This window comes from Melanerpes formicivorus, unplaced genomic scaffold (assembly GCF_026170545.1).
Source record: "Melanerpes formicivorus ecotype bairdi unplaced genomic scaffold, bMelFor1.0.p_v2 SCAF_5, whole genome shotgun sequence".
Classification (NCBI taxonomy): Eukaryota; Metazoa; Chordata; class Aves; order Piciformes; family Picidae; genus Melanerpes; species Melanerpes formicivorus.
This window is the reverse complement of record NW_027142357.1, coordinates 10,472,176-10,497,491: the sequence shown is the minus strand read 5'-3', so window position 1 is coordinate 10,497,491 and position 25,316 is coordinate 10,472,176. Positions and strand designations below refer to the sequence as shown.

The 25,316-nt window shown below is 45.9% G+C and overlaps 1 protein-coding gene across 3 annotated transcripts; it reads left to right on the top strand.

The window, feature by feature from the left end:
- Positions 1 to 9,168: 9,168 nt before the first annotated feature.
- On the top strand, positions 9,169 to 23,742 carry ACKR3 (atypical chemokine receptor 3). 3 transcript variants are annotated; one of them, XM_068138070.1, is made up of 2 exons: positions 9,169 to 9,193; positions 21,088 to 23,112. In XM_068138070.1, the coding sequence occupies exon 2, from the start codon at positions 21,115 to 21,117 to the stop codon at positions 22,207 to 22,209; it is 1,095 nt and encodes a 364-aa protein (XP_067994171.1). In that variant the 5' UTR covers positions 9,169 to 9,193; positions 21,088 to 21,114; the 3' UTR covers positions 22,210 to 23,112. The 3 variants fall into 3 exon arrangements, with proteins under 3 accessions (XP_067994171.1, XP_067994170.1, XP_067994172.1); XM_068138069.1 differs by lacking the exon at positions 9,169 to 9,193 and adding an exon at positions 16,828 to 16,892 and having other exon boundaries at positions 21,088 to 23,742; XM_068138071.1 differs by lacking the exon at positions 9,169 to 9,193 and adding an exon at positions 18,015 to 18,039.
- Positions 23,743 to 25,316: the final 1,574 nt, after the last annotated feature.

The following is a 25,316-nucleotide window of genomic DNA, read 5'->3' as shown; positions in this document are numbered from 1 at the left end:
TTAAAGAACCTTCTTGTGAAAGAGCCTTGAAATTCAGCAGCCCTGTATAGCAGCTGAACATCTGAGACTTTTAACAGGACTATCAGATGTGATGCTTTGTCTTCAGTCATTTCTCTAAACTACCACTTTGCTTTCCCAGTGCTCCTTATCATCTGCATTATGTAGCTTTTAACCCTAATGACCTCAAATACCTGTAGCCACTTAATCTGGCTGCGTTCCTCTGTGAAAGTTCTGTGTTAGTCTGTGTGGATTTGTTAGGGGGATGCTAATGCTGGTTGAAGTCTTACAAGGATGTGCATTTCTTGAGTGGAATAGCCAAGAGACTGCTGTTCAGTATGTAAACACAGAGAAATAGTCTCCTTCTGGCTTTATGTTGGAATTTCTAGCTAACTGCTCCTCCAAGTGTGCTTACTGAATGCCAGTAAATTTTTGTAGGTAAGCAGGATGTAGTGGTCCTTTGACAAAATAAATCTCAAGGGTTTGAGATATCATCAGCACCCTCCTATCCACTTGTATTAGCTGATGCAGAACTGGTAGTGGTTCTATTGCTTGCATCATAAAGTAAAACCAGTCAGGGATGAACATTGATCTCCGTAGCAAAGGAATTGTTCGTGGTGTGTTGACCTGCCCTGAACTCCTGGGAATTCACAAAGCATTGTTGATAGTAACAGCACAAACAGTAAGCAGTACCTTTTGCTCTGTGCAAACGTCCTGTGCAGACTTGTGAGACCAATTATGAGTCCTAGAGACTGCCCTAAATTCATTCTCATTTTGCTTATGACCTCCCAGCATGTGCTCGCTCACACAAGAAGTAGTTCTGAAGTGACTGGTCATGGGCTCCAGATGTTGGCCTTACTGTGGTAGGCTGTCCCTCCTAACCAAACACGTTGTCTATGCTAGTAAATACTTCATGCCCAAATCTTAAAGAATAAAACAAGATGCTTGGCTTGAAAAATCAAGAAAGCCCCAAAAGCGTGTATAATACCTGTTTTGCAAGACCAGTTATCCTTGATGTGTGGGCCTCTTGCCTTAAACAATTAACTGCTTGAGGAAGATCTTGCAGACCTATTGGAAGAGCTTTTTGATCCTGCTTTCATCCATTTGGCCATTACTGGCCTGTTTGGGGGTCCAAAGGATTTAGACCGACCAGCAGAAATTACAGCTGGCTTGGTGGCAATTCTGCTGCTTGCAGCTCTGTCTCCTGGCTTCATGTAATAATTCAGCAATCACCCTCCCTTACTTCTGGAGCCAGTTGTGGGTGTGTGCCGGTTACACTGCTGCAGTTGACATCAGCATCTGAACTCTCATCATTGCAGCGTGGCTTAAAAAACAAACATATCTTTCCTTCTTCATGTCAAGAGTATGATTAACTCCTCCTGTTTCTGTGCAGGAAACGTGATGGGCCCGTGCAAGAAAAAAAGTCATCTGCCTGGAGCAGCTGCCTCCATTCTTTTCTGGCTGGCCTGCGTTTCTCAAGATATAGGAGGGATGCCAATGAAGAAATGTCTCTCCTGGGAGAGAGTTGGATGAATCATGTTAACAGAGCTCCAGCAGAAAGCTTCACCCGCAAAGGGTGGGGAGTAGCAGTTGATCTAGACCAAATGATGACTTAACCTTGCCTGAAAATTAAGACATCTTTCTTTCAGCTTTTATCCTTCTGGAAAATTTGAAATATTTCCATGAAACCCAACAGTGGTGTTTTTTTTTTTTCTCTGAAGAAAACTTCTATCCAAAGACTGCTTCTTGGAGAGCTCCCCACCAGCTCTATTGGTGGGCCAAGGAACTTTCCAGGACTGCCCTGAAATTTCCATTAGGCAACATAAGGCATTGTTATTTTTTTTTCTGTTTATTTGTTTGCTTTTCTAGAGAGCCAAGCAAAACAACTACTGGCAAGAACTTTAGCACCTGGTTCATCCTTACAAAACTCTCTGCAAAATAAGAAGGCGTTTTCAGAGCTCTTTGCAAACTGAATTTCCTCTAATACCACAAGCAGGAGTTAATAATCAGTGTAGGTGTTTGTTTCATTTTGAGTGCTTAAACAACTCTCAATTTGTTTCAGATGAGACATGACCCTGTAAACGCAGCCTTTCTTTCCCTCCTTTAAATAGCCACCCTCTCCTTTCAAACATTACTTTTTTGTTCACCTTCCTAGCATTCAGTGTTAAGTAAATATTTTAAACTTGGAAGACCATGGCTCTTTGTCTTCTGCTCTCCTAGCTGCCTTGAGGACAGCAAAGGCTTTACCAATTTACGCGGGCTTGAGATCAGCTCCAAGTTTCTTTGTGGCCTTTCATTTGAAAGTTACTCTGGTAGACAACAACTTTTTTGCTATTTAGAGAGTGGAAAGGAGCCTCGAGGAATCTGCTCTTTCTCTTGGACACACTTGGAAAACAGTTGTTTATCTTCTTCTTTTCTGCCTCTCAAACTCATTGCAAACCCTGGAAATGGAAGGTCCTGCCAAAGAAGGAGATGACGGTCCATCCCGCCTGCAAAAGGTAGAATGAGGTGGCCACTTTGGCCCTCTAGTAAAACAATTAGTAGTAACCTGAGAGACCTGGGGCTGTTTAGTTTGGAAAAGAGAAGGCTGAGAAGGGATCTTACTAATTTTTACAAGTATCTGAAGTGTGGGTGTCAGGAAGAAGGGGCCAGTCTCTTTTCAGTGGTGTCCTGTGATAGGACAAGGGGCAATAGATACAAACTGGAAAACAGGAAGTTTGACCTCAGCATGAGGAAAAACTTCTGTAAGGGTGACAGAGCACTGGAACAGGCTGCCCAGAGAGGCTGTGGAGTCTTATTTCCTAGAGACTTCAGGACCTGTCTGGATGTGCTCCTGTGTGACCTGTCCTAAGTGATCCTGTTTGGCAGGGGGCTTGGACTTGATGATCTCCAGAGGTCCCTTCCAACCCCTAACATTCTATGATTTTATGATTCTATGTGTAACAAGACCCATCAGATTCTCTGCATGACTTCAGACTGGCTTGGGGATGGATCACCAATTGATGATATTTTACTTGGATTTTTAAAGTTCTAGGCAGAGGTTTTGGTCCATGTGTTTGGTAGCATGTCAGTGTGCGCTGGGAAGGCTCATAACTGAACTCGTAACATTTTATGTCTTTATGTGGGAACACTTGGCTTTCACTGTTTCACTAGGGGTTTATTTGTGTGCTTTGAAATATGACTATCTGTAAGGTAGTGCTGGAGTTTTTCCCACCCCCTTCTTCTTTGTGACTTCTCTTCCTTGCATTTCTTGTCTTGCGTCAGGCTAAATTACACCAATCAGAAGTGGAGTTAAAATGGCCACAACTTTAGATTGAAGTCTGTTTGCTGCATTAGAAGATCTGCTGAATTCCCTTTGCATCAGACTTACAATATTAAAATCAATAGTTCTCCCCATTTTCCAATTAGTTTTATTGGTGCCCCACTGTGCAAAAAGGGCTCAGATATTTGGACTGCAATGCACTTGATAACTGAGCAGAGGAGGAACAGGTAAGGGATAAAAGACTCTGCAGGTCTCCTCCTCACTGTGACAGTGATGGGTGGAAAATCTCCAGGATTGGTTTCTCCTGTGTTTTTGACGTTCTGGGTGTAAATGACTTTTAAAAAGGAGGATTAAGTCAGTGCTGTAAATCTGTGTCTCAGAGAAGACAGGCTTTTTTTTGTGAAGAAAAGAGGTGTCCGTAAAAAAATACTTGCACTTCCTCGTGTATAACCCCTATGCCTGTCCACAGCAGAGCAATCCCCACTGCACTGCAGGTTAGATGAGAATTGTCCCAGAGCTCCCTGAGATGACTAATGATTGGGCACCTACCCATAAAGTCACTGTAGGGTGACTGATCTGTGCCGCTTTTCTCTTATTCCTGATCTGAAGGAGAGATATGCTGGGAAGGTCTTTACTAGAAAGTTCCTGTTAGATGGCATTGCTTGGCTGTGAATATTCATGTGTGGCTTGTTTTTGCAGCAAAAGCATGAGTAGGGCTGTGGTACTGCTAATTGCAATTGAAAGTGTTAATTTTCACACAGAAGAAAAAAAACATCCCGGTTTGCAAAGATTTCACTTGAGTCAGGGGTGAAGTCCCTGACAGTTTTAAAGAGTGCAGATGTGAAATGCTGAGTTCCTCTTAAAATACTTCATTTTATCTGAAAGATTCCCAGGCTCTCTCAGCATGTTACTTTGTCAAACTTACCTTTTTTTCCCTTGAAGAGGTTGGAGTCTTGACTTATTCAACTTTCTATTGCAGCTTTGTTTAGTGGAGTTTATACATTCTTAGATCAAACATTATACAGTCTGACCAGGAATCATGCAATCACAGTGGGAGATGGGAAGGGGCAGCATAATTTATTCTATAAACAAGAGCACAAGTTGGTTAATAAAATGGAGCTTATTGAAATGAAAAAATAAATATGCAGCTTTCCCTGGGCTGTGTTTAGAAATAGTTGCATTCAGATGGGGAATGTAGCATTCATGTCTTACCACAGAGACTGCCTTCATCTCCTGAAAGCAACTACTTTGTTCAGTCTTGTCTAGGTTGATATGTCCTCAGTGAGGCTCCTGCCCTGGCTATATTGCCAGGGCTCCTGGGCATAGCCCAGTTCATCTCTGTGCTGCAATGAGCTGAGCTGAGCTGCTCTGCTTCTTCCTTTGCAAAGTGCAGAGGGGATCTGTCCCTTTGCATGCTTGGGAAAAGGGGATGGAGAAAAGACTAGAGGGATTTGACCAAACCCTTATTGCAAAATGGGCTGGATAATGAATGCCAACAGAGGGGCTAAACTACATTTAATGTTTATCCTGAAATCAACCAGCTGCTTTAGGATGGAAACGCATGCAAACATGAGATGAGGGATAGCTATGAGGACACTTACCAGGCACATTAACAGTTGATAATGTCCAGGGATCACTAGATCTTGTTGGTATCATAGAATTATTTGGGTTAAAAGGGACTTTAAAAAGCTGTCTAGTTTAACCTGCCTCTGTGGTAAGCAGGGACATCCTCAACTAGATCAGGCTGCTCAGAGCCCTGTCCACCCTGACCTCGAGTGTTTCCAGTGTTGGGGCATCTACCACCTCTCTGGACAGCCTGTGCCAGTGCTTCACCACCACCTTAGATCTAGTCTAAACCTTCCAGTTTTTAATTTAAAACCATCACCCCTTATTCTGTTGCAACAGGCCCTGCTCGAAAGATTGTTCCCCTCTTTCTTACAGACTCCCCTCTAAGTACTCAAAGGCTGCAGCGAGGTCTTCTCAGAGCCTGCTGTTCTTCAGGCTGAACAACCCCGAATATCTCCATTGCTCTTTGTAGCAGAGGTGTTCCATCACTCTGTTTTTGTGACCTCCTCTGGACCCGCTCCGATAGGTTCCTGTCTTTCTTGTGCTGAAAAAAACTCCACAGCCTGTTCTGGGGGTTGCATGTGCTAGATTCTTGTAGGACAGCTTTGCACTCCTAAAGTTTTAACTTTGGTAAAATTACCAAATTACTGTGGTTTGACTGCTGGGTGAACAGAGGATCCTCCTGAGCATTTGCTGGACAGCCAACAGCTCCAGTCACATTGAGGAACAGGAAAATTTATTGGGTGGAGTATGTGCTATGGATCTGGGCACAGGGCAGATGTTTCAAACTGCTGCTTCTGGATCTGAGGTCTGGGAAGGGAGTAGTGTTGGATGTGGGGGGTGTGGTGTTCCTCTTTCTTTCTTTCTTTCTTTCTTTCTTTCTTTCTTTCTTTCTTTCTTTCTTTCTTTCTTTCTTTCTTTCTTTCTGTCTGTCTGTCTGTCTTTCTTTCTTTCTTTCTTTCTTTCTTTCTGTCTGTCTTTCTTTCTTTCTTTCTTTCTTTCTTTCTTTCTGTCTTTCTGTCTGTCTTTCTGTCTGTCTGTCTTTTTCCTCAGGATACATTGCAGCATGGGTAGGGAGGTCTTTCAGGCTCCCTGCAGTACAGACCGGGGAAGTATCAGCTGGTTGAATAATCACTTTATCCAACAAACATTACAAAAGCTCCTGAAAGAAGTAAGAGACTAGCTTCAGTGAAGTTAATGGTACAACTCCCATTAATATGAGGGAGAAGCAGGATTTCATCATGGAGCTGCTGTGAGTACAACCAGCGTTTCTGCTGGACTGTAAACCAAAAGTTGCTGAGAGTTATTACACACACGTGCAACACAATAGCACTCAGAGCCTGTCCACTGAGATCTTTCCTTGGGGATCCATATAAAGTACCTCTCACAAAAGCTGCCCTGTGTGTGAGCAGAGGAACTCCATCTAGTGACGTTAAGAAAGGGGAGAGAAAAAAAAACCAAGCCACAAAACGTTTTTCACACACACATTTACAGTTGCCTACCTCTTATCTTGCTGCCAGTCTGCTGAAGATATCAGCAGAGCTAAACAGCATGCACTTACCATATGGGACACTAAAAATGCTGCTTGGGAAGCGCTTTCAGTCCCTGCTCTGAATCTTGCTAATTCAAAAAATGTCCCCTTTGTCATGGTGGTGAATGAATTTTCTTGTTCCCCTTTCTCCTTGGATTTATGTTAACCCTGGATTTCAGCCCAGTTTGATCTCCTCACTTTATTGTATTGCAAACAGTAGTCAATAGCTCTTCAGCTTGAGATTGCCTGGATTTATTTTCAGGTCAAGTCAACTCTCCTTGACCCAAGGCTGAACCAAAATACATTCCCAGAAGATTCCCCCACAGGATATCAGATCCAAAGACAGAGTGACATTGTAATGAGTTCAAGGTTTCAGCTCAGTACAACAGAGTCCCTATTGGTGTGGGGAAGGCAACCGAGCCATCCTTCTTACTTCAGAGCTGGGTCCTCTCCTGGGGCAGCTCACAGCAGATTTTGTCATCCACCAGTCACTTCACTTCATTGAACAGTGTCATTGGTTGCATTCCTGGTGTTTGTGGTCTGAAGAGAAGCCAGTCCTAGCTCATTACGTATGTGTTTGCATGACTCTGACATGCATGTGTGGAATTCGGTGTGCATGCTTTAAGCAACTGATGAGATGATCTGCATGAGTGCCTTTTTTTTTTTTTCCTGGTTTGTTTGGTTTTTTTTTTTCCCATTTTGTGAACTGCCTGGCACTGGGGCAGAACCAACTGATATTGCATCATGAAGCAAAACCACCGCTTTGAAGACTTGGGACAAAAATGGAATGAACTCATGAATTTATCCTGGATGATAAATCTTCCTTCAAAAGAAGGCAGCCTTATGTTTAGTACAAAAGATTGTTTATTTCTTCTGTGGAAAAAAAAAAAAAGAAGTAGTGTAATCGGATAGGATTAACTTTCCAGGGCCCCTGGACAGAAGCTAAAGCACAGTTTGCCTCCGTCTTGTGCTCACATTGGATAATTGGAGCAGTCCAAGACCTCTCTGGCTTCCTACAGCATTGAACTGTGGGCTGCTGCCAGTGTGCTTTGCACCTAAAGCCAATATTAAGGACCCCAGCAACAAGGGTTTCTACAGAAACTAAAGTTGTCAAACTTTTTGGCTGTTATAAACTGCTTGTCTCAACTGTGAACCTGGCCCAGGTATGGAGAAAAACCCAACCTTGTTAGTGTTTTCCATCTTGAGCAGGTAGTTGAATATGCTTATAGCAAATACAAAACTAAATACAATTGGCTTAATCATAGATTTATTTCAGTTGAAAAAGACCTCTAAGATCATTGAGTAATACTGCATCAAGAGTCCTTGTGTTATGTGTGTGCTGACTTTGTTGGTTTGACTGTTTGCAGTGCATGTTTCATCAGCCCTTCTTTATTTTATCTAGTTATTTAATTACCTAGGAACAGTCCTGTGTGCAGTTTTGCTAGTGGGAGCAATGATGCTTCAAATTTCACACCTCATTGGGGATGAATGGAAAAGTCTTTATCTAGATTGCTGGGCTGGCAAAAGGAAGGAGAAAAGTGAGAAGTGCAGCAGGAGTCTGCATGTATGTGCTCTCTTGTGCAGCATCCTGTGCAATTCAGGTGATAAGCAAATCTCGTCTTTTCTGATGGGCCAAGTTCAATTAATCTGTGCCTGAGTTGGTTAAGAGTGCAAGTCACCTGACACAAGAGCTGCTCAGCAGTTACTGTTACCTTGTGTGGTAAACTGTCTTCTCTTGTTCCTCTGGAATTAGCTACTTTGGATGACGAGGAAGGATATGGTCATGAACATTACCATGCCACTACTGTATGGTAATTTGTATGTTTGTGGAAGACCTTGTAGCTGTTAGAATGGTATGGATTGGAAAGAGACCTCTGCAGATCATCTAGTCTGAGGTTTACCTAGAGGAGGTTGCACAGGATAACATCCAGGCAGGCTTTGAATATTGCCAGAGAATGAGCCTCCACAACCTGGGAGGCTCTGGGCAGCCTGTCCCATTGCTCTGTCACCCTCAAAGTAAAGAAGTTTTCCCTTATGTTCAAATCAAACCTCCTGTGTTCTGGTTTGTACCTGGTGCTGCTTTTCCTTTCACTGGGCACCACTGAAAAGAGTCTGGCTCCATCCTCTTGACCCTCACCCTATAGATATTGATGATCATTCATAAGATGAATGATTATCTCTCAGTCTTCTCTTCTCTGGGCTAAACAGCCTCAGGTCTCAGCCTTTCCTCATTGGACAGATGTTCCAGTCCTCTCATCATCCTTGTAGTCTCTCCTGGACTCCCTCCAGTAGTTTCTTGTTTCTCTTGAATTGGGGAGCCCAGAACTAGACCCATCAGTCCAGGTGTGGCCTTACTAGGATGGAGCAGAAGTGGGAGGAGAATCTCCTTTGACCTGCTGGACGTGCTCTTCTTCATGCACCCCAGGATACCATTGACCTTTTCAGTCACAAGGGTGCATAGCTGGCTTGTGATTAAATTATCCACCAGGATTCTATCCTCCACAAAGCTTCTTTCCAAGAGGTCAGCCCCCAACCTTTATTATGAAAGTAGATACATGGCAGAGCAACACTGCTTGGGTTGATTGTGATTGTGCTTATGGTGCTGTGTGAAATTGATCTGAGCTGAGGTCTGCATGTGTTCTTGTTAATTATCCACAGCCTTCTCAAGAGGGAAGATATGCTCCAGGAGACAGTGGAGCTCCTCAGGGCCTTGTGTGTGAAATCAGGGTCTGGAGAATATGTACAGTGGACAGGAGTCCTGTCCAGGTGTCCTTGCATCATGGAGCCAAGCTGGAGGAAATCTGAACTGTGGAGCTGCTTTGACCACTATGCTGAAGGTATGGATGCAAAAAGTGGGGAGGGATGCTCCCATTTCAGAGGAATACAAGATTTTGGGGTCAGGAGAGTGGTGGGAAGCTAAAGGTGGATCATAACTGTAGCTGTTAAAGGAGTCTGTAAGACCAGTCCAGCTCCAGCATTTTGTGCAAACTTTCTGTTGTGAACAGACCTCATCTATGTGTTATAGTTGGCTATGTGCAGGATGATCCTCAGATGTCTGTCAGATATGGTCCCTCAGGGGAGGGAGTTATTTATTTGCTTTCATCTAATTGTGATTTAGGCAGGAGATAGATGTTAGTTTACTGCAGACACTTCTGGGTGTGTGCCGCAGTAGGAATAGAGGAGAACAGAGACCAGGCATATGGAGTATAGATTGGCCAGCAATTGAAGGAAGATTTTGGTGACCCCATATTCTGCAGCTGGCTGTCCAGCTCTACCCATATCCTGACTATTTGGCTGGACTGACAGCCAGAATAGCTCATCAGAGCCAGAAGGAGTCCAGAACGAGATGGCCAAGGAACATGAAACTCAAGGCAGCTGTAACATTTTTGTCTTCTCAGCTGCTGTTGGTGTTTTCTAGCCGGCAAACAATGTCTGTGCACAACAGGCCCGGTGAAAAATTGCCCTTTGTGTTCATGTACTTAACATTTGCAAGGAGCTGCAGCTAAATGGAGGTGACCTTCATTCTCAGCTCCCATGCATGGGCTGAGCTCCAACAGCTCCAGTCAATCCATGCTGACTTTCGGCAGCTGGGACTTGGGCCCTGCTTTTAATGTCCCTTACTCAGTGCTCATGTAGTCAGTTTTTCTTGCCAAGATCATATTTGCTTTCCTTCCTAAAGGAGTGCTCTAAATATCATACTTTAAAACAATATGTCTTTTTCCCCCGCAGAGAACAATATGATATGCCACCGTTGGATTAATACGTCCATGAAAAGTGAATATAATCTCCCCAGCAGATCCCCTTTCCAAAAGATTTACGATTTAATGAATTTTTTATTTCTTACCGGCATGTACTATTTAGTCCTTTTACACCTAGCAGGACTCTTTCCCAGGGAAGCAAGTGAAGGCAGTGGTGGGGATCCCATCATCCTAATTCAAACTCCTTTTTTTCCCCCCTCTCTGTCCCTGGTGTGCCACTTGTAACCCTTGCTGCTGATGTGAGGGCAATGGCTTTCTGTAGCCTGGCTCCTGTCAAAACCTACCCCTGACACATTAATGTCACCTTGCTAATTTGAGACAGCACTGTGTGGAGAGGAGAAGTATATGAATAGTGTTTATGTAAAAATCAATGCCTTTAAAAAATCTTCACTGCTGGCTGTAGAGCTGCTTGGGGTCCTATTTTATCTTCCTCATGGTCACACTCCGGCACACAAATAAATGGCAATAATGTCTATGACAGTAGATTATAGAGCTGAAAATAAGATCTGTACGTAACACCTTTATTTAGTGGAAGGGTAAGATGGAAATGAACTGTGAAGGAGAAAGCCATCTTCAATAATTATTAGCTACATGGATAATATTCCTAATTACAGCACCAATTGATTTCTCCTAAAAGCTCTCATCGCCTTGAAAATGGTAAATTGATTGCTGTGCCAGCCCTTGCCTGTGCAGGTCCTGCTGGGATGCATCACGTACCAGTGCTTGGCTTTTGGGATGCTCACTGGCAATGATGTCTGCAATTCCCATTGGGATTTGTCCTGTGCAAACTGCTCTAGGTGAATCTGTTCTGGCTGGAGGGTTGGACTAGATGATTTCCAGAGGTCCCTTCCAACCCCTACCATTCTGTGATTCTGTGATGGAAAGCTGCATCTTTGGAAGAAAAAGAACAGTTAACATCCTGGGTGGCCCAGTTGATGGAGACCCACATGAAGTGCTGTGTGCTTTACTTTGTCTCTTGGAATCAGCACTGTTCATCATCACTTGTCAAGGGCTGAATGCTGACGGCATTGTCCCCAGACTGGACAGTGTGCCTGGAAAATGCAGATCTCTACCGGCAGGTTTTCACAAGGCTTTTGGCAAGTGGTGCTTCAAACTACAGATGCTGGATGCCTATGACATCTCAAGGAGCTCAGCTTTTGTACTGTAAAGTCTTCCTCTTAAATTCCTTATTGTGGTGTGGAGTTGAAAGCACAGCTCTGGAGCTACAGCATAGGTGGAAACCTGCCCATGACAGACTTTCTAAAAAGGTAAACAAGAAAAAAGGATGATCTCATGAACCTTTAAATTATGGGGTGGGTGTTATGAAGGAGAAAAGGAAGCCCTGCACTGGCCAGGGTAAGTGGGAACCTTGCCCTAGGATGGGCTGTGGTTGCCCTGGCAGCCTCTGTGTGCACAGATGTTCCTTTGCTCTCCAGTTTTAAGAGGTCAACTTCTTTCTGCCGCAGTTTCCCTAGCTGTAAAACACCATGTGACATCATATGTTTGCCTGCAGCAGCATAGCCTCTCTGGGCATGCTGAGCATTCCACCCAGTATCACAGCCATGCATTTTCTTTCTCACCCTCACAAGCTGTGGCAGTTTCTTCAGTTTGGGGCATCTCTGGTTTGCACCATCCTTCTACAGAAGACATTGGTTTCTCTGGAGCTGCCTATGACACAGGTGCTGTTCTCACACTGCCACAATCATGAGTCTTTCTGCAGCACAGCACTGGGGATGGTCCTTCTCCCTGCTCTTTTCACTTTCCTTTCCTCATCTCATGTCTCTTCCAGACTAGACAGGACAAAGCTGGACAGGAGACCAGCCCTGTGGCTTTCCTGAAGGCTGCCAGGAGCTGCTGACGCTGCTTTAGGCATGGTTTGGCATTAAATGACTTGATTGTTTTCTGTTGGTAGGGGAAGTGAAGCTGGGCAGTACCACAGTCACTGCCTGCTGGAAATTCGCCACTCATTTCCTTTCTGCCTGTGATTTTCAGAGGTGACTCCTGATGTAGTCATCTATTTATTCCTTTTGTTAGTCCGGTGGCTTGTTCCTCCATCCATCATCCAACCAATACAGTGAGGAACATGACCAGGAGAGGACAGAGAACTTGCTGTCTTGGAAAAGGGAGGAAATGAGCCCTGCATTTTCATCCAGCAGCCTGCTGGCGCTGGCTCCCAGGACTGCAGGAAGCTCTTTTTTACCTTCGTACACTTCACGGATCACAGCCTGATTTCCTCCGGGGCTCTCCCTGGCTGTATCGCCCTGATGTGGGTGTTTGCACTCCTGGCCAGCACGTTGTTCTCCGCCTGCCTGTGAGGCTGCTGCCTTTGGACACCCGCTCAGAGATGCTGCTCCCACTTGGCTCTTGCTGCACGTAAATCCTCTCTTGTGCAACAGTGAAATCTTTCCCTTTGTCCCTTTCTGATATTTGCTGTGCTATTGAAATGCTTCCCCACCCAACACGCATATGCAGTTTGCCTTATTGGCGTTCTGTCTCACCCCAAAAATATCTTTAGCACTTAAAACTGCCAACTTGCTTTTTTTTTTCATTTTTCTCTGTTGACTTGAGTAGGCAGGGCTGGGCGTTAGCTTCCATCTGCCTCCCAGTTGGGAAGGGAAGCTTTAGGAGAAAATGAGGATGCGTTCAGCACACATGCCAAATGCCAGCAAGGAGAGGCTTATGGGGACTGAGAAACTCCTGATTTTTCTTTCCCCTCCATGTTAGTAAAAACTTGTGCTGTAGTTCAGGTAGTTAAGCAAAATGTAAGTGCAAAACAATGGCCTAAGTAGTTAAAACAACAATCTGGCTTTTGGTGCTGAATGTTGCCCAGTCCTCCTGCCATACCTATCTCTGTGGGTCAGAGCTTGCCCTTAGGTGTGTTTATCTGCACCGCTGAGCATGGTGGAGCCTTGACCTTGCACAGGGCCCCTCACAGTCTGGGGAAAGCAGAGGCTTATTGTGGGAGGGCCCCAAGAAAAACCCTGCAAGGCAAATGTGGTGAGAGTCCCTTCCCAGCACCTTGCCACAGATATTGTGAGCTGCAGAGCTTTGCTTTTCCCCTTTCCTAAAGATATGGAGCCAACTTATTTTCAATGAGTGATAGATCGCCTTACCTGGATAGCTGCATCTACAAGGAGTTTGAGGTCATTAGACTCTCTGAGATCATGTCTCTTGGGACACCTGCTTCCACTGGCAGCAGATACCAACTAATCATGGCAAGCAGGTAGCATCTTGACCTTCTTATCTGGGGTGCCCAGCTCCTCCCCAGCTCTGTTTGCCATGTTTTAGGGAGGTGGTTTCATATTGTGCAGATTTTTTTTTTCCAAGACCACATTGTTTTGCTTATGGTCCAAGTATTTCTTCCCTGAATGCTGAGTAAAATGTGGCTTTCATAACTGAAAGGGAATGTGCTCTGTGTCTTCTGCGTGAGGAACGTGCTTTCTACAAAAAGATAGCCAGAGGGAGGAACCTGGGAAGGGCAGTGAGGGCTCTGCTCTCAGTGAATACAGGAGAGGAGAGGTTGTCTGTGACTCCTGGACAGCCAGCAGCTTTGCAGTTGCAGATGCTGGCCAGTATTTTGAAGAGCTGTGGAAGGGATTGTACTACTTGATGTTTTCTGGCACACCAAGTTAGGAAAAACCACTCTGCTTGCTTTTCTGGCTAAGTGACTGCAGTTCTACTACAGTGCCTTTATTTTCTATTTTTTAACTTTCCCTAGGATTTTCAGAGCCCAATTTAGCCAAGTGCTTCTGTATATGCTTATTTTTAAACCCGCTTCTGTCATTGTCTGAACTCATTGTACTTCAGTTCCACCAACAACCACGGAGTTGGGCAAGCACTCAGAATTAAAGTGGATGTCAAAACACTTTGCTCACTGGCAGCTGTGAGCTGGGGATGTCATCCAGGGGGAGTGGGAGTCAGGGACAGGCTTACCCTTTCTATGTGTGGGATGGCAGGACCTCTGTTCTTCCTTCATGGCACCCAAACCCCTGCAGTGTTGTGAGCATGGTGGTGGATGGGATGATCCGAGTGGCCTCTTATGATCTTGCTGCCAGGTGGCACTTGGAACTGATGGCAGCCCAGATCTCGGTGGGGAGAGAGGCATCACCAAATGCCTAATGGGTTGGACATTTCTCCAGCATGTTCCTTTGACATGTGCTCTCCAGTGTGGTGTCATCTTGGAGATACTGAAGGTCTTGGGGGGTATGCAGGGAGGCAGCATGGGCTGAGTACCAGGCAAGATTTAGTGCATACTTGGAACTGCAAGGAGGTATGGTATCTACAGCTTAAGGGTCACAAATACGATCAGGGTACTGAAACATCTCTCCTATGAAGAAAGGCTGAGAGAGTTCAGCCTGGACAAGACTCCAGGGAGACCTTGTAGCAGCCTTTCAGTACTTGAAGTACTATAAGAAAGGTGGGTACAGTCTTTTTAGCAAGGCCTGTTGTGACAGGGCAAGGGGTAATGTTTTTAAACTAAAAGAGGGGAGAATCAGACTAGGCATACAGAAACAAAATTTTGTGATGAGAGTGGTGAAACACTGGAACAGGCTGCCCAGAGAGAGGGTAGAATCTCTTCCTTTGAAGATAGTCCAAACCTGCCTGGATGTGGTTGTGGGCAACCTATTGGAGACAAACTGCTTTAGGATGGGAGTTGGACAAGGTGATCTCCAAAAGTCCCTTCCAACTTCTACTGTTCTATGATTCTGTGGTAGATGCCTCATCTCTGGAGACATTCAGAGTCAGGCTGGGCTAGACTCTGAGCAACCTGATCTAGTTCAAAACATCTCTGACCATGGCAGGAGAGATGGACTTTCAAAGGTCCCTTCCAACCCAAAACATTCTATGATGCTATAATCTTTGCTGCTAGAAAAGATGAAGATAATTGTGTCTTTGCTTGTGGGGGTGTAAATTTGTTGCATTTGGCTCTGCTCCTTGATCAGCAACCTCTCTTTGTCAGAATTCAAACTGCTCTGCTGGTGAATGGGACTCCTATTAAGCCACACCCTCACGCTTTTTAGATGGGTCCCATGTGCCACAGAATAAAACATTCTGTTTTGCCTCTTCTCTGACTCACATTAAACTGGAGAACTTGTGCTAGGCACTTTCATGGGAAAACACAGTTTGTTTCTAAGCAGGCATTTGCCAGCAGGTTTTAACGCAAGCTTTTAATTGCCTGTGGAAACAGGATTAAGTATCTTTGGGGAACCCAAATCTTTGCTTTATGGAGGATTGTGAGTGCTAAAACTCCCCATGTCTTCCAAGAAAGCGCTGTCCCAAATGTGTCAGTTAACCCGTTAATCCAGATGGTGGCTTAGTAGTGGTGTGGTGATTTAGGAGCTATAGGTGTTGGTGTGTGCTCCAGCAGCAGGTTTTGGGGCAGGGGAGCAAAGCCCCTGCTGCGGGTTATGAGGTGTTTCCGGAGCAGCCACGTGCTTCATGTCCTGTGGAGCTGTCAGTGCCTTTGGCAAGCTTTGGCAAGGTGTGTCGTGGGGCCGTTGTGCTGGCAGGTAAATTGTCATCTAACCCTCACACCTTCCTGGGACAGACAGGTTGACCTGCTGAAGCTGAGTACAGACCTAAGCCCATCATCTCCACTGTGCAAGGAGTGGTGTCAAGTGGGGATTCAGCTTTACTTAGTGGCTTTCTGAGTTCCTGTCACTGTTTTTTGGTATTATTTTTTTCTTTCCCTGGATGAGGGAATAGAGCTGAGGGTCTGCTGCCTCATTCCTTGTCTTCTCAAGGTTTTATCATGGTGTGGGAGGAAACAACTCAAACCAGAAAACCACTAGAAACCTTCTTGTCTTTTTATTTTTCTTCCTCTTGTTTTTGATATTTTTTCCCCACTTCATTCCTCCATTTTTTTCTTTTTTCCCCCCTTCCCTTTGCTCCTTTTTTCTTTTTTTTTCTTTCTCTTTTTCCCCCCTTTTCCATACTTTTCCCTCTCTTTCCCCCTCATATTTCATTTTTTGCCCCACATTTTTCTCTTTTATCTTTTTTTCCCTTTTTGAATTTTTTTTCCTTTTAAAAAGTTTTTGGTGTTTTTCCTATGATCTTCCTGTTTGTGTTTTTTTCAGTTTTCTTTCTCTTCTCTTCTCTTCTCTTCTCTTCTCTCTCTTCTCTTCTCTTCTCTTCTCTTCTCTTCTCTTTCTCTTCTCTTCTCTTCTCTTCTCTTCTCTTCTCTTCTCTTCTCTTCTCTTCTCTTCTCTTCTCTTCTCTTCTCTTTCTCTTCTCTTCTCTTCTCTTCTCTTCTCTTCTCTTCTCTTCTCTTCTCTTCTCTCTTCTCTTCTCTTCTCTTCTCTTCTCTTCTCCCCCACCTCCCTCTTTTTATATATTTATTTGTTTATTAATTTATTTGTTTATTAATTTCCTCTCCCCCACCCCCCGTTTTTCATTTTCTATCCATTTCCCCTCTTAAAAAAAAAAAAAAAAAAATCTTTTTTCCACTCTTTTTTTCCCTCTTCTCCCACCCTGTGTCAGTCTACACCTCCCCTCAATCCTCTATCCTGGTAATGATCACGGAGCCCACAAAGGACCCACCACGCTAACTCCTTTGCTCTCAGGGATGCAGCGAGGCATGCTGTCCTCGCCCTCTGTCCCGGGCCCCCACCCCAAGCCGCTCCGCGAGTGCCGGGGCCGGGGCGGGCGGTGCCTTGCTGGGCCTGGCGGCGGGGCCGGAGCCGCCCCCGAGAGGCGGTCCCCCGCCGCAGATATAAGGGGCGGCGGCGGCGGGCCGCGTTTAGTCGCTTCGTAGCATTCAGCGCGCCGGTTCCCGGAGGTAAGGGAGAGGGAAACGGAGTCTCAGCCGGACAGGGCTGGAGGGGCTGCGGGACGGGGGCTGCGCGCCACGGGTCTCTCTATGCCCCTGCCGCGGGAGGCTGGAGCAGCGTGGCTGCCGCTGCCTAGCTCTTCATCGCCCCGCAGCCTACCTCGCTGCATCCCACCCATTTTCGGGGTCGCATTGGGGTCGGGGGGAGTCTCCTCTTGTCGCACCCCACCCGTGGCAGTTGGCATGCCTCGTCGTGGCGGAGGCTGGTGTAGTGCTGAGAGGGTCCGAGACTTTGAAACCACCGCAGCATCCGAGCACTGCTTGCTGCGGGATGCCTCTTATCCCTGGGTGCCTCCGTGTGATCCGGAGCTGCCTGGGACACTATTTCCCCGATTATTATTATTACTTCTTCAATTGAGGACTGTAGAAGAGAGTTTAAATGTGCTAGGCTTAGTCTTGCAAAGCCCGATGGGGACGTGGTTATCCTGCAGTGGCCAAACAGCCTGGATAGGGCTGTGCTGCTTGCTTCCCCATGCTGGAGAAACAGACTTACCCTTTGATGTGAAAGGGGTGAAGGTGTGTAGGTGACAACCAGACGAGGCTTCCTAACTTTTTCTGGCACAGATTATTTCCTTCTGCCCTCGAGAAGGGCAAAGTCCAGTTTGCCCATGCCCCTAAGGTGCCTGGAAGCAGGTGTGAGTGCAGGCAGGGCAGGGCTGCAGGATGCTCTAGGTGGTAAATGGGATACTGAAAAGTTCCCAAAAGTGTGCTTGAACACTGCCATGCAGTGTTCAGCTGCCCCTCTAGGCAGGGATGCATGGTTATGTTTTCACAGGTTGTAGCATGTCCTGGGTGGGAGGTGGGATAGGGAGGGTACAGTTCTGCCAGCTGCATCAGTTCCAGGGACATCCAGGGGGGTTGGACTAGATGACCTTCGTTGGTCCCTTCCATGATACCACAATTCTGTTTTGGCTGCATCTCCTTCCCTTTATGCCATAACTCCTGTGAACTAGCAGGGCCTGGCTGCAGCACACGTGCTTGCCAGGTGAAGGGCTGATGTCTTGCAACAGCTTTGCAGCGCAGTGGACACAAGAAGGAGTTCCAGCTGCCCTCACAAGTTTTTAGGTTATTGTGCTGTCTGCAGAGAGCGCTAAAGGTTTGTTGTTGTTGTTGGGTTGTTGTTTTTTTCTTTTTGCCTTTTTTCTTTCCAGGGGCCTAGAGGACTCCCTGAGTCTGCCTGGTGGGTTTCCCTCACACCTCCCAGCTAATCTGGGTGGGAGTTGGAGCTCAGGTTACAGCAGCTAATCCCAGACTATAGTGAGTCCGGCCTTGTAAAGCTGTAATCTCTGCATCTAGCCACCCTCCCCAGCCGGGCTGTGAGCCTGGGAGGCCGAATCGGTTTCACATTTTTATTGCCGCGCTGGGGATGCGAAAGCACACAGGCATGCGGGCGGCCCCGGACAGACGGATGCACGTGCGTGCAGCGGACCTGCTCTTGGAGCAGAGGCAGGCTGAGAACTGGGCTCAGGCTGTTTGTGTTCAAGAATATCCCTAGGGTGATTGTGAGGAAGCGGCTGGGGTGGTGGTGCCCTCTCCTAGCTGGTGGCCTAGGCTGGGGACTGTGGGATCCTCAGCACTGGTGTGAGCTTCAGCTTCAGGGGGTTTTGGCTGTCTTGTTGCTTCTTCTCTGAGTTGGGTCTTGAGTTCCTTCCCTGTTAGGGGATATGCATGGTCTCCTTGTTGGACCATGTGCCTTCTCAGAATATGTCCGTGCTACTTCTGTGGTGTGTTATGGGGATAGCATGGCATTCCTCCTGCAGTGCTTGTCACGCTTCCCACAAATACCAGCAAGAGACATTGACCCATGCCACAGAGCTGGGAGTTTTGTGGCTTGTAGGGAGCTTGCTTTAGTTGCTAAAAGGTTTTTGAGATACAGGGACTTAGGGATAATGCTGCTTCTCCCCCACTTGAGAGACCTTGAAAAGTGTGCTGACACAGTGGTGTGACCCTGGAGGAAGTCTAGCAGAAGATCCATTCCTCTCCCATATGCAGTTCTGGGCTGAAGTTTACATCTTGGGGAGCTGCACCTGGGCAGGGCACATCCCTGCTGCTTGCACCAACCAGGTAGTGTAGCTTGAGGGTGGTCTGTGCCTCTAGGGGTGGCAGAATCAGCTCTTCTGCTCGGTGTGGACATGGGTTAAATCACCCTTTGCTTTCCTGACCTAGAAGATCATCTATCTCAGAACAGAAAGCTGCCACTGTATTGGCTTCCTCTTAGCCAGTGTTTTAGCAAAATCTCTGTGTAGTTTGGTTTGAATCTCAACTCCGTCTTTCAGCAGACCAGCAGGATGAAAGCCTGGACATCTGCATAGGTTTGAAGTAATAGGCTAGATCTCCTCATGGGGCCAATTTGGGCCCTGTTTGTGGAGAGATTTGATCTTCCCTGGATGCATGCACGCCCCACTCATTGTTAGTGCCTCTAGTTTCCCCTCCACCGGGACAATAGTGACTTGAGTCCTCCCCGGTAATCTCCCCCCTTATCTCCCTTCTCTTCCGTAGGTAGACTGTATCTCTGGCAGGCAAGGAGGGTGGGAGGTTTGGGAAGAGCCAATTATGCAGATGGAGGAGCAAGTGGTGCTGTGTCAAGCAATATCCCTTTTTGGGGAGCAGAGGTTAGAAGAGGATGCTCAGGACAGGAGCACATCTAAGATCTTCCCTGCTCACAATCCCCTCCTGTAAGACCCACCAAGAGTTCTTATGGTTGGGTCGAAGATGTTCCTCTGTAGGAGGTGTTTTCCCCACTGTTGCTCTTTCCAGCTGTTTGCTCATGCTGGTGCTGACCTCAGGGGTGAGGTGGAACCAGGGGGTACCTCTCGCAGCTGGGTCACAGAGAAGAGCAAGGCAGCCAGCATTCAGGGGTGACCATGGTAGAATGTATGGATGGGGTAGCTGACCCAAGGCTCTGGCTTCAATGAAGTCATGGGGGAATAAGATGGGGTCCATTCCTTGGAAACCTTCCTCTCCACCTTTATTTTGGTGTGTCACGACCCAGAGCCCACAAACACAGGGTTTCAAAACTTGTTTGGCTGAAGTGTGGAGGTCACAGGCCAGGGCAGCTGGTTGCTGCCGTGGGTGGTACTGTTGGCCCTGTGGAGTGGGAGGATCCCAGCAGGGAAGGCAGCATTTTTACACCACCCCAAAAGCACAACGGTAATTAGCAGCCCAGCTTTGGATTTTGTGTAAACTGTATGGGTCTGCTGGGGCCCTTCCTTCTGCTGTCCAGGAAGTTAACAAGGAGCCCCTTGCTTTGTCTGCTGCCTGCTGATGGAAGAAGGAGCTGAAGAGGCAAGAACAGTAGATGTAGAAAAGCAAAAGGGTGGGAGGAAGCAGTTGTTGTAGAGCCAGCTGTGATGGGGGCAGTATTTTGTAAATCAAAGCACTCTCCTAAAAAAGAAAACTTAAGCCCAGCAGATCTGCTCAGCAGTCAAGCTCCTACTCTTTTTTTTCTTTTAGTGTTTTTGTGTGTGTGTGTGTGTGTGTCCCTTTCTTTTCTCAGACCTACGTGGTAATCGTTAAATGCAGGGGATGCTTTGTAAAATAGATTTCCGGGGAAGGGGGGAGGACAGAGCAGGATTTAAATTTAAAATTGGACAAGGGTACAAAGCCTCTTAGTTCCCCATTTCTCCTTAATGCAGCTGGAGCTGGGCTTGACAAGATGCTGACCAGAGCTTGTGGTAAATGTTTTACGGTACCGTGTATCAGCCAGATCAATTCTATTATGCTTGAGGGAGTGCAGACAAAATGGCTTAAAGATTCCCCAGCTGAAAGCGATAGTATCATCATTTATGTTGGAGAAGACAGCTTCAGTTGCCTGACACTTATTTGGCCACGGTGTACTTTGTGGATTTCACACCCTGGAATGATAGCCAGTCTGATGATGTCAGATGTGAGCTGCAAGGAAAAAAAAACAAACAAACCCACAAACAACCAACAAAACCTCACAGAAAGCCAGTACTGTTCATCTCTTGTCAACCAGATGAGTTTTGCTATGTGTCTTGGTTATTCTACTCCATGGATCTCTTTAACAGACAATGCCTTCCAAGAGTAGGATATTCCATCGTGTCCTGCCTGTGTTTTGTGGTATGAAGATGGCAGCAGAAGTATCTCCTTTAAGTAATTTCTTTTGATCCTGTTTTACCTGTAGGTCACTCGAACTCCGAACTGAGCGAACATGAGTGCACTTGATTTGACTTCCATCCTTGATTTTCTGGAAACGGCCAACTTGACAGAGATCAACTGGACGTGCAACAACGGTGACTGCATCACTGTTGATGCGACGACATGCCCTGGCACGCTCAACAAAAGTGCCCTACTCTACACCCTGTCCTTCTTCTACATTTTCATCTTTGTCATTGGGCTGGTGGCCAACTCAGTTGTGGTATGGGTCAACCTCCAAGCCAAAATGACTGGCTACGAAACCCACCTTTACATCTTTAATTTGGCTATTGCCGATCTGTGTGTTGTCATCACCCTTCCAGTGTGGGTTGTCTCCCTCGTCCAGCATAACCAGTGGCACATGGGGGAAATCACATGCAAAGTAACTCACCTTATATTTTCCATCAACTTATATGGCAGTATCTTCTTCCTGGCTTGCATGAGTGTGGACCGCTACCTCTCAGTTGCCTATTTCACCAACTCCAGTAATCGCAAGAAGAAGATAATCCGGCGCTGCATCTGCATTTTAGTGTGGCTTCTTGCCTTCTCTGCCTCCCTCCCAGACACCTACTATCTCAAGACTGTCTCTTCCAACAACGAAACCTACTGCCGTCCTGTCTATCCAGAGGAGAGCTTCAAGGAGTGGTTGATTGGCATGGAGCTTATTTCTGTTGTGCTGGGCTTTCTTATCCCTTTTCCCGTCATTGCCGTCTTTTATTTCCTCCTTGCGAAGACCATCTCTGCCTCCAGTGACCAAGAGAGGAAGAGCAATGGGAAGATTATTTTCTCCTATGTCGTCGTGTTTCTCGTCTGCTGGCTACCCTACCACATAGCTGTCCTGCTTGACATCTTCTATAGCCTTCATTTCATACCTTTCAGTTGTCAGATGGAGAACTTTTTATATGCCACTCTTCACATCACTCAGTGTTTCTCTCTAGTCCATTGCTGTGTCAACCCCATCCTGTACAGCTTCATTAACCGCAACTACAGATATGAGCTCATGAAAGCCTTTATTTTCAAGTACTCTGCCAAAACTGGCCTCACTAAACTTATTGATGCTTCCAGAGTCTCAGAAGCAGAATACTCTGCTCTGGAGCAAAATGCCAAGTGACTGCAACCCCATAAAGAAATCTCCTTGACTCTCTGACCTTTGTTTTATTTGTGTTGTGTTTTTTCGTTCTGTTTTGTTGGTTTGGATTTTTTTTTTTTTTTGTTAACCTCCCCTTTCCCTGTGCTTGTTACGAACGGGGCATGAATTCCAGCCTACAAAAGAGAAATAGCAAACTGTAATTTAAGGGTAGAATCAGGTGCAAAATGGAAGTGGTACCAAAATGTAAGCCTTTTGTTGGTATGTTTTGTTTGATCTCCTCCTAGCCAGGTCTGGGCTTCTCCACAATGCTATGCAAATGGGAATGACTTTGTAGCTGGCAAAGCTGTTGTGTACCATAGATAACATGCATTTCCAGGATAAGCTTTTTTCTTCCACATGTAGATTCCCTCTGGTCTCCTTGTATGTGTTATATATATAGTGTGTTGTATTTAAAAGCTCGAGACTTTATTTTCTGGCTCTTGGTGTACCTTATACAATTGTATTTGAAAGTTAAATATATTTTTCTCATGTATTTGAAGTATATTGCTGATGAGTGTATCCAGAGTGCTGTAGTCTGAGTGTTAGGTTGACATTTGGTTTCAACTATTGTAGGTAGGAGGACGCTGATAAGTAGTAGAATGGAAGTGATCTCTTAGTTGTGTCCTCCCTGGCTGGCACACATTATCGACCGTAGCTTTATGTGATGGTCAAACCCACACATCTGGAGCATGAAATGTATGTAATGTAATATAGTTACCATCATGTTAAAATTAACAGTGTTGTAAGAGTTGTTAACTCCTACACCCATACTTCACAAAGCTGTATCCTTATGCACAGAATGAATGATCGTACTTCTGAGAGTTGTCTCTATTTGTAAGTTATTTTTGTAAAATAAAGATCTGAAAAAAACCCAACCAAACAAAATCAATGCCTAGCAATTTTTTGACTTGCCATCCTTCTCCTCCTCCTTAGAATGTGACAACAAAAGAAATCTGAAATCCACCTTCTCTCCTTTCTTTGGTGCAGGAGCAAACAGGTTGGTCTGTGTTTTCCTGATGTTTGTTGATGGTGGGCAGAAACCATTGAATGGAGGAATGTGAGATGGTGTGTGGTGAGAGGGGAGGGGTGGGAGGAGCAGGTCTGTGGAAGGCTGTGCTGCTTGGGAAGGCAGAGGTGATGGATTTATAAGGTGAAAGCTGCTGGGAGTGATGAAAGGCTGTGTTGGCAGCTTAGAAGTAAACATGTGGGGGGGAAAAAATGGGAGTACACAGATGGAGCAGATATTTGAACTAATCCAGGTTCAGTCCTCTGCAGTTTTTGCTTGTGGTGGGATTCAGGGGTTAGCATCCTGACAGCGTTAAATCCCTTTTTATCTCCTCTTCTCTTTGTTGTGATTTTCACTGAATTTGTAATACTGTATTGTCAAAGTATGGGACAAGATTCAGCCACTGGGGGATGTATGAAATAGATCTTTAAGCCCAGAGGTCACTTGAATTGTGATCATCTTCATGTCAAGACAAGGTAACATATTAAACTGGTGACATTTCACCACCATTGCTGACTCGCTGTTGCTGGTTTGTGTATTTTGTAACTGATGCAGTGCTAGGGAAGGCTACACTTACATTCCTACTGAATCAAAGCATGCTCTGGTCCCTCAGGATCCGACAGCCAAACAATTGTGTAGACTGTATTTTGTTCCTTCCTACATATTACACTGCTGCTTCCTCAAAGGTGAGCCTATGAAAATAAGTGTTTGTCAGCACTGTGAAGTTGACCATCCTTTCCTCCTTGGTGCTTCTAACAAATCCCCAAATAGAGGAGCTGGGTCCAGAGAAGAGCTGCCAGCATTGTTGTCATAATATTGTACAGCCTTTTGTGCTGATGCTTCTTAGAAGATTGGGGGTAATTTGAGCTTCCCATGACCCTCCTTAAGGTACTGCTGAACTGCAAGGAAAATGCTCCCTCATGCTGATAGGGGACAATGTGTTAAAATTAAAAATTAACTTTCTTTATTTAGCTGGATGTTGCTTCTCATGCCCCAGTATCCAGATGTGGAGCTATCTCCTCACCAAAGGTGCTGGCTGTGACTCTGGCATTCCAGTCCTGTGGGCCTGCAGGGTGTTGCTCGGTTTGCAGCAGCAAAACTGTTTCAGTTCAAGTTTCACCTCAGGTGGTGTGCTGTTTTCATGTGATGCTGTTGCTGATAGGGAGGTTTGAGTTGGCAGAGGCTCACAGTTGGTTTTTGGTGTGTGTGTGTCCTTTCTGTCTGTCTGTCTGTCTTTCGTTTTTTGTTCTCCCTCTGCAGTTTAGTACTCAGTGTGGCGTCAGCCTTGGAGATATCCCAGGTGGTGCTGAGTGTTGAGGAGGTCCTGCAGACTTGCTGTGGAGATCTGACCAGTGAAGTCTCCAGCCCTCTTCCTTGGGGAGGTGAATTTGTGGTGAATCCGTCAGACTGAGAGTGCAGATAAAGGTCAGGACTGTGACACTCACTGTTAACAGCTGTAGCATCTCACGTGTAGGTCCTTTCCAGCTCCTTGTCTGGGAAGACCTGGGGCTGAGCACTTGTCTCATCTCCTTGGCCCTTGAAAGGACAGGTGCAGCTTGCAGGCAGCAACCCCATGTGCAGCAGGACTGGGGCTTGGGAAGAGTTCATGGGGTTGTCTCCAGGGATCATCACTATTTGTATGGAGGTGGGCAGCCCCAAGGTGGTTGTGACTCTGAAAGAAGGGTGGTAGTGATCAGATTACGGGAAATGCATGGAGGGCAAAACAGTGCAGAGGGGCAGAAGGATAGTGTTAGCCTGTCATTGTTGCATTAGGGCTTGTTTTCATGTAGAAAAGACTCAAAAATCAGGTTTAATTAAGAAAAAAAAAACCAATGGTATGTGTTCTGGGAGGACTTCCCTGTGGCTGTGTGACACAATACCCCAGCTGCTATTTGTCCTGAGGACAAAAAAGTGAGTTCAGACCCCTCAGAGTCTGATAAGAGGGAATCTATCAGTGGACAACAGGTGAGTGAAAATCCATATCCTCGGGTGGCCTCCACTGTGTTTCACAGTGATTGATGTGATAGCTGCTGTCATCTTGTTTGGCCAAATGTCCTGACCCTGGAGTTGGAGGTGTAAGGAA

Excerpts from the sequence above, each read along its gene's own strand:
- ACKR3 (XM_068138069.1), top strand. The coding sequence starts at position 21,115 with ATGAGTGCACTTGATTTGACTTCCATCCTTGATTTTCTGGAAACGGCC.